The following is a 17,064-nucleotide window of genomic DNA, read 5'->3' on the forward strand; positions in this document are numbered from 1 at the left end:
ACACAAAGTTCTTGCAAAAAAAGAAACTAAAATATATAATAAGATATTGTACAAGGAAATAGAGTGGGCCAGTAAATCAGAGAGTCTTATAATGGGGGATTTTAATTTCCCAGATATTGACTGGAATTTGTCGGTTGGTCACTGGTCACTCGCACACTAGCAAGGCTTTTGTGGATTTATTGGATGATTGTTTTCTACATCAGCATGTTCGTGAGGCGTTCTTGATCTGATTATCAGTAGTGATTCTTCATGCATTAAGAATCTGCAGATAAATGAACCACTAGGTGGCAGTGATCACAGTGTGTTGAAGTGGGATTTACTCAAGGAGGTAACTACCATCAGAGGTAAAAGGAAGGGTTTTTGTTTTCGTAAAGACGACTATGATGGTCTGAGACAGTATTTAAATTCTATACAGTGGGACCAACTGATGATGTTACTAACAGCAAACGCAAAATGGGAAGCATTCAAGGAACTAATCTTGGAGGCTACCAGGCTTTACATACCAACTAAGAAATATTGTTCAAGGTTTAGGCCTAAATGGTTGTCAGATGAACTAATGAGACATGTGGCAGAGAAGAAAAATGCATGGGATACATACAAATTAATGGGTGACATGGAAGCCTATGATAGATATAAGTTGGTCTGTAACCAAGTCACAAAGGAGATTAGGCAGGCAAAGGCAGACTACGAAAAATCCTTGGCAAAGGATGCAAAGAAAAACAGAAAAGAGTTCTTTACATATTTAAACTCAAGAAGGAAAGGGATGAATCAGATTGGTCCACTGGATATTGATGGTTCAACAGTTGAGGATCCTGCTCAGGTGGCTAACAATCTAAACGAGTATTTTGCATCTAAATTCACGCATGAGGAGTTATTCAGGAAGGAGAATGATGTAGGTAAAGTAAACATGGGCAGTGAGCTGGATGATTTTGTAATAACCGAGAGGAAAGTGAAGGAGAGATTGTTGAGGATAAACATAAAAAAGGCACCTGGGGTGGATGGGATCTATCCAGTTATATTAAAGGAGGCAGCAAAGGAAGTAAGCAAACCCCTAGCCATAATTATGAGAGCTTCTTTGGACTCAGGGGAGGTACCCATAGACTGAAGATGTGCAAATGTAACCCCAATTCACAAAGGAGGATCAAAGGCTGACACAAGTAATTATAGACCTATTAGTTTAACTTCTGTTCCAGGTAAATTAATGGAGGCACTGGTTAAAGACGCACTGCAGGATCATCTAGACAAGAATTCAGTTATAGCTCAGACGCAGCATGGTTTTGTTAAGGGCAGGTCTTGTCTGACCAATTTGATTGGATACTATGATAGTCACAAAAGAACTGGATGCAGGGAATAACTTTGATATTATATATTTGGATCTTAGAAAGGCTTTTGATACTGTTGCACATGGAAGACTGCTGCACAAATTGGAGGCAAATTGCTGCTATGGATAAGGGGATGGTTGAGTGGCAGAAGACAGAGAGTGGTAATCAATGGACACTGCTCAACGTGGACTAATGTTATTAGTGGAGTTCCTCAGGGTTCAGTGTTGGGTCCGTTGTTGTTTTCGGTGTTTATGAATGATATTGATGATGGGATATCAAGTTTAATGTCCAAGTTTGCAGATGATACAAAGGTTGGCAGGGTTGTTAAGGACACTACTGACGCTATCCTGCTGCAACAGGATCTGGAAAGGTTGAACAGATGGGCTGAGAGGTGGCAAATTAAGTTTAACATTGACAAATGTAAAGTACTACATATGGGAAACAGTAACCCCAGAGCAACGTATCAACTCTGCGGTACTACACTGACAGTGGTGGAGAATGAAAAGGACCTGGGGGTAATTGTGCAGGCAGATATGAAGTTCTCTGAGCAGTGCAGACGAGCTGCAAGAGTAGCTCATGGTGTCTTGTCAATGATATACAGGAATTTTTCTAGCAGGGATAAGGAGGTGATTATTCCCTTGTATAAGGCAATGGTTAGGCCACATCTTGAGTACTGTATACAGGTCTGGAGGCCTCATTTCAAGAAGGATGTAGAGCTGCTGGAACGGGTACAGAGAATGGCAACAAGATTAGTGAATGGAACAAAGGGTTGCTCTTACGAAGAAAGGCTTAAGTTTTGAAAATACAGAGTCTGGAGACTAGGCACCGGCGAGGTGATCTGATAGAGGTGTATAAGGCTTTGAATGGTTTGAGCATGCTCAATGCCAATGGGATTCTTCATCTTGCTCAGAATAATCACCTCAGAGGGCATAAATTCAAATTGAGGAAGGACGGATGTCGGATAGATGTGCGGAAATTTTCCTTTGGCCAGCGGGTGGTTGGTTGGTGGAACCGACTTCCATCACTTGTTGTTGAAGTTGATAGCCTAAACAAATTTAAAGCTCAACTGGACAGGTATTTTGAATGAACGGAGGGGTGAAATGGGAGTGGTGTGTGTGTTTTTTTTTTTTTTTTGGCTGATGCTGAATAAGCTTGCTTTCTTGCATCATATACATCTACTAATGCTAATGCTAAAATGATAAAAATAAAAAATACTAGTAAGTACGGTACAAATGATTTTTTTTTTTAGGCACCTCAGTAGCCAAGTGGGAAGGAGCAGCAGTGCGTAGCATACGCTTCTTGATTAGACTAGGATTCGAGCCCATCGCCACCAAATATGGATGATGCAGAAAGGTCAGGGAATGACCACCGCATATCCCAGAGCAATATGGCCTTAGTTGCTAATGCTCCTAAAAACGTAAAACAAAACAACAAAACAAATGATTTTTATTGCAATATGTGCATACCAAAAGAATATAAGTGAAGTATGTGCTGTATTTTTATTTTGAAAAATAACTGATCAGCTTAGTTTGCACAGTTCTTTTCTTCTTTTTATCTGCATACATCTCTTTATAACATCGAATGTCATTTTGCAACGCCTGCCTTACTTTCATACCTCGTTCGATGTTTGGATTTAGAAGAACCCTGAGCACCATTACATTTCTTCTTTCCACTCATATTTGCATATAAAGGTGTAATATTTTTAAAAAATAATCTTTAATAAAAACATACAGTGAAAAATATTTGTACAGCTTATGCACAATGAACGACCTCACCACTCGGAATCTAGACTGTTTACTAATATATAAATGCTAGCAGAGTCTGTATATAATGGGAGTTGCAACAACAGCTAGCGTGGCTTTGAATCCATAACGCATTGGCCTACGTGCTGGCATTATAATACATATCAAATGTATATTGATGTGTAATGTAGTTAATTTTTTTTTTTTTTTTTTTTTCAATTTGTAAACTGCGCTAAAGCGAAACCCGTGCTATTCGAAACCATGCTATGCGAGGTATTCCTGTACTTCAAAGTTGGAGGAATCGTGTTTATTATAAAGATTAATACTGGTTTCTTCATTCTCAATGTTAATCATCATCAACATCATCAGCCATTTTCAATCCACTGCAGGATGAAGGCCTCTCCAGCAACTTTCCAGTTCCTTCTGTTTTGAGCACTGGCCATCCATTTACTACTCACAAACTCATGAATTTCATCTATCCATCTCCACCTCAATGTTAATATTAAGGTCCAAGTAATTGGCAGTGTGGTTACAGAATTAGTCTTTTCCAAAACAAATTCCTGAGAATATAGATGGCCAAAATCAAGAAAATTTGGACAGTTAAGCACACAAAAACCATCAACATATCTAAATAGTAGAATGTCTTGTGGGAGAGAGATTTCAGACCGGTCAAGGTATAAATTATCAATGATACAAGAAGCTGGACTTCCCATAGGTTCCTTTAATTTGCTCATAAGCCAAATTACCATCAAAGACGAAATTATTAAAGATACAAAGACTAACCAAATTATTTCAATAAGTTACATTACACTTAATTCTATCTTTCTACTTCCGATACACTTCTCGAAGCACTAATTTTAAATTAGGCAGGTTGATACTGGTGAAAAGACTATGAAAGTCAACGGTTCGAACATCTTCACTTTACTGGTGTGTGTTTAAGGCTCGAAAACAGGAAAATGGTTAAGAATAATTTTATTGTTAGGCAAAATATCCATAACAAGTTTAAACAATTGTTCCAGAGTTTTTCCAGGTAAGAGGGCATAGCTGTTTTTAAAGAGGTAATGAAGCTAACAGGTGTGTTAAATTTTGGAATAAAATATACAAAAGGAAATTTATAATTGTTAATATTCAATTTTAATTTCCTATTTATGGCTAATAAATATCGAAAAGTAGTTCTTGTATTTGAACTTTAATTTTAGTAAGATTATAATGCTTAACCAGTTTATGATACGTATATTTAGAATAATGATTTAAAATATTCGAGAAGATGATATTAATCCACATAAGGAGGGTGTCAATGGGAGTGTTGGTTTTATAAAATGATACAGAAAATAAGAGAGTAATAAGAAATAATAAAGGGGGAGAAAGGAAAGATAAACAGAGTACAAATAGTTAATAGATAGAAGGGGGAAATTAGATTTAATATAATACATATAAATTTAATCAAGAAAGGACATTGCCGTACAACTCGCAACTCTTTCCACAACCCCCCTCAACTTTTCTTTTTCCTTTTTATCTTTATTTATTTACTGTCATCATTTATTTATTTATTTTCAAATATACTTAATCTTCTGATTTATTTCTAAATCTCCTTTATATTTTTGTTCAACTTTGGCATGAATTTTTGCTGATTTTATTCCTCACTTCTCATTCTAGGTTTGTGTATTATGCAAATAGCATGCTTTGGATGGTGTATGTCTACATATTGCTATGTGATGTTTTCTATACAATGTATGCTTTTTTTCCATGTTGGATGCCACTAGTTTACATTGCATATTTCGAAATTTCTAGATCCCCCACCCTTAGATGTCACTAGTTTATGCTAGACGTCACTAGTTTACGCTAGATGTCACTAGTTTACGCTATATATATGTTTTTAGTTATTCTTCGGCCTTTTTGATTTTGTTAAGTTCTGTTCTTGTCCTCTTTCCATATATATATTTTCTGTTTTGATAGTGTCAACTGTAAACTACATGACATCCATATAAATCATCTCCCTCCCTTCTACTTCTGTTTATTTTAGTTTTCTATTAATTTTTTTCAAAATTTTAACTAAATTTTATTTTTTTACTTTATGCTTTGTCTCTACCTTTATTTGGCATGTATTTTTGGCTGATCCTTTTTAAGCTTGCTTTCTTTCATCATTTTCCGCTACTAATACTAATGATGGAACATACACATATCACATATGTGCATCTCTCATATTAGCACAGCCATGATCTTTTCATTTGTTTGCTGACTCCATTCCCCACAAAAGGATGGTATCTGACAATCCTATAAACAAATCACTAAGCCTCAATAAATTCATTCAAGATGTAGATACCACTGCCAAAAGTTAGTTTGCCCGCTGGGAGAATGAGAATTGCAATGAAGAGGGTAGTATACAAGGAAAAGAAAGGTCTGCTGAACAATCATTACACATTAAACTTCTGACATGATGAAATTGAAAATACTGATATTTAATACTCGACATTACGTTAAATTTTTATAATGCCAGCTTGCCAAAGCATTTGATATTAGTCACCCCATATTGTGATATTGGATGGTCTTTTGATAATTAAATGCTTCTTATGTGATTAACTTTAATCTATATGTTAAATTAATTATAAATGATACTTTCACTATTGCTAGCACACTGGAGCAGCATAAATCATTTAAGCACAAGAGATGATAAATTACTGGATCACTCCCCAGTAATTTATCCTAGTAATTTTTCTCCTTAATCAATTATAAAATGATAAAGTTTAATATTGATTTTATTGAATGAGAAACTGATTGTGATATGCACTTCAGATAACATTCATTTTGTGCTAGTAAAAGCCAGATATTAATAATTAGGTTATCATTCTTTGTCACATTTCTTCAACCAATAAGATTCGTTCTATAAAATTACTTCCTATAAATACTGTTTTTTTTTTGTTTTTTTTGTTTTTAGTTTTTTTATTTAGTAATAATGTTTAAGAATGATACTAATGTTTTACTCCTTATATCCTACTTTTCTGGATTTAGATCTGGAAACCAGGTGAGTATTGTGAGTACTTACAGAATAAAGTAAATGCAATAAAAACTAGATGCTGTTTTATGTAACAATTCTAAAACACTTTTTATCTCAAACAGTAGACCTCTGGCAAGAATAAAAATTAAACATGCTAATTATTAATAATTGTGGATTGTCACTACTACTACTACTGTCTGGTTTTTAAAATATAATGTGTTAAACTGATATTTAATTAATGTTTTGGCACTTTATTAATTTTAGAAACTTAATTTCAGATCAATAGTATGGTTGCAAAATCAAAGGGATGCAACTGTTGAGAGAAACAGGGGACCATCACCAAGACGAGATGATCCTCATGAATTCAGAGTTGGAAGGCTGAAGCATGAGCGTGTGAAGGTACCTAGAGGCCAACGTCTGTTGGACTGGGCTATGCAAGTAATGAAGGTGCATGCAGAGAGAAAAAGCATATTAGAGGTATATGTAAATGAATATTATTATTATTATGTAGTAAAGAGTTATTCAACGTGACTGTGAACACAAATTACTTAACATAGCATTGATTGAAAGATATATTGTACACTTGGAGTAAAAAATTTATTGTAAAATTGGTGGTGTGAAAAGTAATTTAATGCTGATATGCAATTGTATAATTAGTAAAAAGTGCAAGACCTGATTTTCATTTTCCCATCTGTTAACACTTCTCTGTATGCATATACAGAAAAGTGTTAGGGGGAAAATCTACTGAATGTTAAGAGGTCTCGCCACGAAGCTTCAAGAATTATGTAAAAGAGGGAAAAAAAAAAAAAAAAAAAAAAATCCCAACCACATTGGAAGAAATTGTAAGCCCCTGGTATGGATGCAGTAAGTTTTTATGAAATCTTCCCATGACATTTGGAATGTAAAAGAGAAACTTCTTCAGCTTCAAGTAGCCCTTATAACAGCAGTTTTTAATTGTCCAGCACAGAAGTTCCCAAGCTTTTATACCTTGTGCCCCCCCACCTTAAATTATTTCATAAATTTCATGTGCTTCCCCGTGCTCAGAACAAATGCAAATAAACAGATTTGACACAATAACTATGAGTATATATGTACTTATATAAATTAATATATACTTCAATCCATATAATCTCAAAGATTGAAATGAAACACTTCATAACTGAGTTAGTGGGATAGTGTGTCCATATTTCAATTAGAAAAAGTGCTTCATAAAAAAATGTTCCCCACCAAAAAAATGAGTATCCTCTTGTGGAACTTAATTTTTTTTTTTTTTTTTTTTTTTTTGGTCTTGGTTCCCAGGGGGGGGGGGGGGGGTAGGGGTACATCCAGCCTTTGGCAACCTCTGTTATAGCACAAATATACTAAAAATAACTATTGTAAGTTATTCTTAAGATCTAAGCTAATAGCTGCTAATCGGAAAGCTTAATGTTTTTGCTTTGGAAATCAGCCATGTAATTCTGTCTTTAAAAGTGTGTGAAAAAGATTCCTTTTATAAAAGTTGATCTTTTATGAAGAACATTAAATAATATATTTCACAGTCATATCATAAGAAGAATATGAGTAAAGAATATTCTATGTATGTTGTTCTCTGAAAGGTATCAATAATTAAATTTCAAAGGGTAAAAACTCAGACCACATATATATGCAAATTAAATGGATTACTGAATTGTTATCCAGAGGTGGAAAAGATTTCCTACACAAAGGCACATTTGTTTAGCAATAAAATTGCAGTTTATTGCTTTCAGATATGTTTTGGAATTCCATTCTCAAAACAAGTTTCTGTGCTGTAGAAGTTTGTTGTTGTTATTTGGTTTTTAGGAGCATTAGCAACTAAGGCCATATTGCTCCGGGGATATGCGATGGTCATTCCTTGACCTTTCCGTATCCTCCGTATTTGGTGGCTCACAGGCTCGAACCCCGGTCTAATCAAGAAGCATGTGCTATGCACTGCTGCTCCTGGCTACGGAGGCACCCGCTATAGAAGGCTAAACCCTTCTGAGACAGATTGTTTACTGGACTCAAGAATCCAGTCCACAATTGCAATTTAATTTAGTTAATTGAAATATGCCTTTGTGTAGAAAATCCTCTTTTCTGCCTCTGATAACAGTTCAACAAACTATATTTAATTGCAGATAGATATGTGATCTGTATTATGACCTTCTGAAATTTAAAGATTATTCTTTTTCAGCATAGAATTTTTATTCCTTTCCAAAGGCAAATGGATTGAAGGCCAGATGTGAAATGAAACCATGATTATGTTCATAAAATCCTTCCACGTTTCAATATGCGATTATCATATTTGATTTAGACTTACTTAGAGGAGAGAATGAAACACAGCTGTATTTCATTTTTATTTATTTATTTTTACTGCAATTCTATACAGTTATGGTCAATTCTCACACTTGATTCATTGAAGAGAGAGTGATGTTCTGAAACCTCTAGGTGTCATTTAATGTGTTTTTTTTTTTTTTTTTTATGAAAACCCCAAACACGAGAGGTATTAGAACCTCTCGTGTTTGGGGTTAACCTCCAACCTCCAACCCAAGCACTACTTAGTACCGTGCTTGGGTTGGAGGTTGAGAAGATGAAAGAAGATATTTGTTGACATTAGACTTGAACTTCTGTAGACTGCAATTTTCAGGAAATACATATGAAGGAGGGTTGTTCCAGAAAATGTCAGTTGAAGTAATAGTAATCGTGGCAAGTGTGTGAGCTTATGTAGGTAGCATCAGCCAAAAAAAAAAAAAAAAAACTTCACACAACCATTCCCTCTAAATGTTTGTCCAGTTCCTCCTTAAATTTATTTAACCTATCAACTTCCACAACGACAGATGGAAAGGCAAATTTCCGCACATCGGAAAGTCAGAGTAGTAGTAGTAGTGTCATGTGGTGCAAGAAAGCAATTGTACGAGCTTATGCAGCATCAGCCAAAAAAAAAATAAATAAATAAATCACACCATTCCCTCCAAATGTCTGTCCAGTTCCTCCTTAAATTTATTTAACCTATCAACTTCCACAACGACAGATGGAAGTTTGTTCCAGCAATTAATCACCCGCTGGCTAAAGGCAAATTTCCACACATATGTTCTACATCTGTCTTTTCTTAATTTGAATTTATGCCCCCTAAGGTTAGTAATCTGAACAAGTGGAAGGATCCCATCAAAATTCAGCGTGCTCAACCCATTCAAGACCTTATACATCTCAATCAGATCACCTCACAGGTGCCGTCTCCAACTGCTGCAATTTGCACAATTTAATCCTATCTTGGTAAGAGGATCCCTTCATTCCCCCTCACCAATCTTGTTGCCCTTCCTGTACACGCTCAAGCAAATCTACATCTTTCCTAAAATGAAGCCCCTACGCCTTGAGTACTGCGTACTGGACAATCACCTCCTTTTCCCTTGCCAGCAAAATTCCTGTATATCATTGACAAAACCCCATAACCTGCTCTTGTAGCCTGTCTGCATTGTTCAGAAAACTTCATATCTGATTGCACAATTATTCCCAGATCTTTTTCATTTTCTGCCGCCCTAAGTGTAGTACCAAACAGTTGGAACATTTCTCTGGGGTTACTTCTACCCATATGCAGTACTTTGCATTTCTCAATGTTAAACTTCAGTTGCCACTTCTCAGCTCATCTTCTCAAATTTTCTAGATCTTGTTGCAGTAGCACACTGTCATTACTCTCATTAACAACCTTGCCAACCTTTGTGTCATCTGCAAACTTCGACACTAAACCTGCTATACCTTCATCAATGTCATTGATAAATATACAAAACAACAGTGGACCCAAGACCGAACCCTGTGGGATTCCACGAAGAGCAGTGCCCATTGATTATCACCCTCTGTCTTCTCCCGCTCAACCATCCTTTTATCCATTGTAGCAACTAAGCTTTAATACCATTCTGCTACAATTTATACAGTAGTCTTCCATGCGCAACAATGTCAAAGGTTTTCCTGAAATACAAGTATATATCAAAATTATTTTTTGCATCCAGTTCCTTTGTAACCACATCATAATATCCACTCAAATTTGTCAGACAAGACTTTCCTTTAACAAACCCATGCTGTGTCTGAATTATTACTGCAGTCTTGTCTAGATGATCCTGCAATGCATCTTTTAACCAGTGACTCCATTATTTTACCCGGAACAGAAGTTAAACTAACTGGTCTGTAATTACCTTTCGATCTCCCTTTGTGAATTGGGGATACATTTGCACATCTTCAGTCCATGGGGACCTCCCCTGAATTTAAGGATTTTCTCATAATTATGGCTAAGGGTTTGCTTAGTTCCTTTGCCGCCTCCTTTAATATAACTGGATAGATCCCATCCATCCCAGGTGCCTTTCTTATGGTTAACTTCAACAATATCTCCTCCACTTTGCTCTCAGTTATTACAAAATCATTAAGCACCTTGCTACAATTTGATAACCTTCTGGCATTTTCAATCCTTAATAACTCTTCATGTGTGAATGTAGATGCAAAATACTCGTTCACTTTGTTTGCTATCTGAGCAGGATCATCAACATTCGAACCATCGATATCAAGTGGACCCAATCTGATTCATCCCCTTCCTTTTAGAGTTTATATAAATAAAGAAATCCTTGCTGTTTTTCTTAGCATCCTTTTCCGAAGATTTCTTTTAATCTGCCTTCGCCTGCTTAACCTCCTTTGTGACTCGATTACAGTCTAGCTTATATCTGCCATAGGCTTCTGTGTCGCCTGATAATTTATATGCATCCCATACATTTTTCTTCTCTGCCACGAGTCTCATTAATGAGGAAGATGAAAAGTTGGTTCTGTGAGTTTGAAGTTGGACAGTAAATGGACGTTGGCTGGTGGCGGCACATGTTCGGACTGTTTTGAAAGAGAGAGCAGGAATTATAGAAGCCAAATCAGGAGAACAGTGCCCATGGAAGTATCTGTAGATAAGACATGCAGCAGGAACAGTACGTCTATGAGACAGCGAGACTGTTACAGAGGAGTCATTAATTAACCTAACTGCCCTCTTCTGAATGGAATCTAGAAGCCTGAGAGAGGTTTTAGGGGCACTGCCCCAGATGTGGGAACAATATTCCAATGGTACTGCAAATTTGTGATTTGTACAGAGTGAACAGCTGTTTGGAAGAAAAGAAATGCCGAACGTGAAAGAGAAAATCAAGTTTTTTTGATGAAGAGGAAGCAATATTTGTAATGTGCTTGTGCCAAGAGAGATTAGAAGTCAAGGTAATCCCCAAAAGAGATATATCATTTTGCCTAGAAATCGGAGTGTCACTAAAGATAAGCATAGGAGCAGAAGAATCCTTTTTGCGAGATATAAGACAAGACTGAGTTTTAGAAGAATCGAAATAAACTAAGTTTTCTTTGCCTCCACTGGAATATTATCTGGAGATTGGCATTTAAGGAATTGGTGACGGATATTCGAGAAGTTGAGGCTGATTGTGCAGAGCAAGGTTTCTCAAAATGGAAAGTAGAATGCAATGTGCTATCATCAGCAAAACTATGGATAGGATTTCCAGTCAATGGAAGAAGGTAATTAATATACAAGAGGAAAAGAGTGGGGGAAAGAAAAACTTTAGGGGACACCAGCATTACTGGAGAAGTTGGAAGACAGAGCTCCATCTAACATCACCCTCAGTGAGCAATCAGAGAGAAGCCTCGATCATGTTTGGATAACCAATTACAAAAACAGGTTTTTTGGTAATTGGTTATCCAAACATGATCGAAAACTGCTTATGTTTCACTCAACTTTTCCATTGAATTTGTGCATGAATGGGTAACATAAGCCAGAATATCACCAGTGGATCGACATTGACAGAATCCATACTGGCGATCGTTGATCAGACGGAAGGTTTCGAGGTAATTTGAGTTGGCAGTTAATTGATTTCTCCATTACTTTAGAAGGAGTAGAAGTAATTGCAATGGACGATAATTGGATAGGAGTGATTTGTCACGCTTTTTAGGAACTGGCTGGATATGAGCAAATTTCCAAGCAGAAGGAAAAACACCTTTGGAATAAGAAAGTGAAAAAAGGTGGCAAAGAACAGGAGTAAGTTCAGGAGCACAGGTTTTGAGAACAAGTGTAGAAATACCATCAGGATCTTGAGCTTGCTTAGCATCAAGATTCATTAAAATCCTTCTGACATCGTTTTGACAGAAGACCACAGGAGGCATTGAATGGAGCGTGTTGGGAGGTGTTTTACCAAGATCATTAATACATGAGTTGGAAGAAAAATGGGATGCTAGCAGGTCAGCTTTATCCTTGGCTGAAGTGACAACAGAACCATCTGGTTTTGACAGAGGTGGAAGTGGAGATGGGCACAAGTTGCATGTGGCCAATTGCTTTGGCAAGAAAACAGAATTCTCGGCTACCATTAGGGTAAGAAGCAAGTTTTCTACTCTTAGCATGTTTGAAATCTAGTTTGGACTGATTAACTTTGTAGACACAGTTTGATTGAATTTTGTGTGATAAGCACATATGATTGATACATAATACTGGTAGTTTTATGCCTGCAAAGTTTTCCTTTGCATTATGCCAATTTTTAATATTTTGTTTCCTTCGAAACTATTGAAAAAAGGTCAATAAATAAAGACAGATTGATAAGACAGAAAGAGAGGCTTATTCATCATCAGTCCTTTGAAAAACTATAATAGCAGTGGGTTTGTCTTTACTTCACCACTCAGATTTTTTGGGGGGAGGAAACTAAAAAAATTATATTGTATAATAAGATTTTTAAAAAAAATTTCAGCGAACTATAAATACAGAAATGTGGCTACAAGCCAAGCAGTCAAAAAAGAAGGCAACCAAAACTCCATGTTTAGATTCTATAGCAGCAGCATTGCTTAAAAACAAGAACTATCACTGTTGGTATACATTTTTAAATTCGTTTTACTGTTTTTTTTTTTTTTTTTTTTTTTTTTGGGACAGGCAACTTAAAAAAAAAAAAAAACAAGCAAACCATTGTATCTGTTGCTGTTGGTATACTGCAACTTTTTATATTTGTTTTATTATTGTTTTAGGACAGACAATTTTTAAAAAATTAAAATAATAAAATGAAGAATTGCTTGCTTTAATTTTAGTTACTTAATTATTAATTTTTTCAGAAAAATTTCAAATGATGTACACTACATGCTTGCTCATGTAATATTGTTTGTCAACAAGAACAGCTGACATTTTTATAAATATTCTTTATTAATGTTAAAATTGTTAATATTTGCTGTCATTGCAATCTTTACAGTTTTAAATTATTTCTATCCATTAATTATCCCCCCCCCCCCCAATACTGACGTGTTTGAGGAGTGGTCAATAAATACTGAGGCACCTCTCTTACTCCAGTAATTATTGTGTAGCCAATACCTCACCTAAAAATATTTCAATTAGTGATTTAATATTGTGTGTATATGTTGTTGTTGTTGTTTGTTTGTTTGTTTGGTTTTTAGGAGCATTAGCAACTAAGGCCATATTGCTCCGGGAATATGCGGTGGTCATTCCCTTGACCTTTCTGCATCCTCCGTATTTGGTGGTGACGGGCTCGAACCCCGGTCTAATCAAGAAGCGTGTGCTACGCACTGCTGCTCCTTCCCACCTGGCTACGGAGACGCCATGTGTGTATATGTATACTATTGCATCATAAGTTAGTGGGCATTTGTTTTTCTAAATCTGTCGTGAATAAAGTGAGTGGTGGTACATTGCAGAAGGATGATCTGTTATAAAATTTCTTCATTTGCAAGGCAAAGAAGCAAAACAAATCCTTGAGTGTTTGGAGCGGGGAGGAGGGGGGATTGGCCATCATATGAGGCTGAAAAATTGAAAAAAAAAAAAAAAACAGTTCAAATGTAGGGGAAGCAGTGTGCATGATGACCCAAGAGAATACCTGTCCCAACCACAGACCCTGTCGTTGTGGCTAAAGTGAAACAGCTTTTTTTCAAGACAGACACATGACTATAAATTTTATAGCAAATGAAATGAAGATTAGCAATTGGTCTGTTTACACCATAATGCATGAGTTCATGCACATGTCTAAGGTGGCAGCTCAGTGGGTTCCTAGATTGTTGACACCTCCTCTTTTGAGGTGTCAAGGATCATAGGAAAGGGTGTTTTGTACAGTTGTTGGAGTGTTGTAGAGAGAATGTTGATAATTATTTTGACGAAACTGTGATTATAAGCAAATGCTGGGTACATTACTATGACCGAAAAAACAAAGCATATGAGCAAACAGTGGAAATGTTCATCTTCGCCAATCCCAAATTGAACCAAGGTTCAATTGTCTGCCAACAGGGTCATGTTATCAGTCTTCTGGTACTCCAAAGGTATCATCCTTACAGATTACCTGCCAGAAGGCTACAGCAACCTGGGCAAGTTAAGAGAAGCTATCCAAAGGTGTCCTCCTCTTCCTCCTAGCCAAAAATACTATTGCTCAAAAGTAGCTCTCACAGTGGACTTTGCAATCAGGTGTGACTTTGAAAATCTGCATAACCTACCTTATTCTCCCGACCTCTCACATTCAGACTTCTTCCTCTTCCCTAAAATGAAGAACCCATTATGAGGATGCAGATTTCAAACTGATGAGGAGGCAATTAATGAAGTGAAAGCCTGGTTTTCTGCTTGAAGAGTTCTGTTCAAAAGGCCCTGAAAGAACTTATTCCCAGGTGAGAAAAATACGTAGCTCTAGTAGAAGATGGCTGCATAGAGGAGGATGAAATTGTCTGCCAAGTTTCAAATCCTTAACTCGGATATTTCTAGGCGAGGATAAATACTTAATGGTCACCCCCTTATATGATATATGCCAATGGCTATATATTATACAAGGTACGATCTGTATGTTATACATTTGGCCATAATCCTAAAAAGTAAGAGGGCCTAACCCCCCACCCCACCCCACCCCCCTGTGAATGAGATCATAATACAGGCTAGAAATCCAATATCTTTGCTTTGCAAGACAAATATGACTTTATTATAGTAAAGCATGTTACTTTATGAGGGGCAAAATCACAGAAATTTCTGTTCTGTAGTCAACATGAATAAAATCTTTGCTTAGTTATGGATCATATTTAACGAAAGATAATTAAACGATTATAATTTATTACTTTTTGAATTAACTTTATTTTCAGGTTGAATTTATTGATGAAGAAGGTACTGGTTTAGGTCCAACATTAGAATTCTATGCTCTGGTAGCTGCAGAGCTTCAAAGAAGAGATCTTGGTTTATGGCTCTGTGATGATGAGGCTGTTCATCATGCAACTGTTCAGTTGGTGAGAATAATTAATTGTCTTCTTCAGTTTGATTTAATTTGAATTTCATTGATATCATTTTCAAGCATGTCATTTGCTATCTAAAAAAATGATTAAGGGATATCTTCAACAATGGATTACTGATCACATTACACAATTATGACACTATTGATATTTCAATAATTATAATAATGATTTATTTAAATTTAATATTTTTAACAAAGTACTCGGTTGTAAGTAATGAAATAATTTACTTACTTTGTTTACGTGACTTGCACCATGAAGTCAAGCTCTTTGATTGGTTCCTTGAATATTGATTGTATGCTCACAATCAGTATTCAAGGTATACAATCAATATTGATTGTATGCTCACAAAGATTGTTTTAAGGTATGTCTTATTTATTGCAATTATGTTTCTCATATTCTTACTACTCTATAATGGGGGGGGTAAGTTCTAGGCAGAAATGCAGAGTTCATACTGCAGTTATCAGTAACTATGCCATATATCAGAGGTATATTAAACAAACTTTATACTTTTATCTTAATAAATGGTAATACAGTAGCTAGAAGCATTCCTGGCTGTAATCCTAAAAATAAGAGACCCCCTTCCCTAGTGAATGAGGTTATACAGACTAGAAATTCAACACCTTTACCTTACAAGAAAAATTTGCTCCAGAATTAAAGAACAGTAGTATCTGTGCCAAGTTGTAGTTTGTTAGTGAACAAAATTAAGGATATATTTTGAAATATATCCCTAAATTAGTTTTTTTCTCATATAAAAGAAAGCCATCTCCCCAAAATTGACTCTTCAAAAATCATAGCAAAATCACCTAAGAAATATGACATAAATTATATAGTTTCCTTGATAAATTGGAAAAGGAAATTGCCTGCAAAACGCATCAGTTCTATACACACCAGATATGACTGCTCTGATATTTCCAGTATGCACATCTATTATCATAATTACAGTGTGAAAACAATATTGACCAAATGGAGTTATCAGTTCATATACATCATTCCTTTCACAAAACTGAGCAGGACACTTCAAAAATCACTAATTAAATTAAATTATGAATTTTAATTACATGTTGCGGAAGCTCTGGCAGTCTAAGTTTAAATTAGAAGACAGCCACATGTTAAATACCAGAACCCCTGTGGAATTCTCAAGCATCTGGAACTTAGGCCAAGTAAGACTGCTTCCAAACCAGAATTGGAAGAATCACAAGAGCTCACTCCTGTGATTCTTCCAAATCATAACTAGCTCTGGCATCTTATACCTACACATATAGTAGTTGAAAATGAAATGTGACGTTGATGAAAAGTATAGTTCATTTCTTCTCTCTCTCTCTCTCTCTCTCTCTCTGTTTTAAGTTTCTGATGTTTTAATAATGATGCCCTATTTGGAATGAGGGAAAAAAAGCAATACTTACTTACTTTAATGTCTTTTTAATAGTCTCCCAATTCTTTTTATACTTTTTAATTCTACTTAAATCATTTTCATAATGAGAATTTAGCTGTGCAATTACCAGTGGTGAGTTACTTATATCCAAGAAGCTTTGTTGTTTGATCTTAATTGTTTACTTTCTATATCATTGAATATCAATATTCAATAAATAAATTTCTGCTTATACTTGGCACTCACCACAGCCAGAGCCGAAGGTGCTTTCAGCTTCATTGTAAATATTTTTTTACTGCAACAGTTAGCATGCAGTGAGTCATATAACAATTATATGCTACTTCCAATTTCCAAAATGTACTGCTTGACAAACTTAAC

General features: G+C 35.7%; 1 protein-coding gene across 8 annotated transcripts in view; it reads left to right on the forward strand.

The window, feature by feature from the left end:
* Positions 1-17,064, forward strand: part of Ufd4 (ubiquitin fusion-degradation 4-like) — a 729,475-nt gene that overhangs the window by 573,179 nt on the left and 139,232 nt on the right. For all 8 annotated transcript variants that reach the window (XM_090376711.1, XM_090376719.1, XM_090376714.1 and 5 more), the window contains 2 exons: positions 6,338-6,536; positions 15,171-15,311. In XM_090376711.1, coding sequence (XP_090232837.1) covers positions 6,338-6,536; positions 15,171-15,311 — 340 coding nt within the window. The remainder of the gene's footprint in view (positions 1-6,337; positions 6,537-15,170; positions 15,312-17,064) is intronic.

The sequence above is a fragment of the Mastigoproctus giganteus genome, chromosome 6 (genome assembly GCF_048544385.1).
Source record: "Mastigoproctus giganteus isolate SK-2022 chromosome 6, ASM4854438v1, whole genome shotgun sequence".
NCBI classification, from domain to species: Eukaryota; Metazoa; Arthropoda; class Arachnida; order Uropygi; family Thelyphonidae; genus Mastigoproctus; species Mastigoproctus giganteus.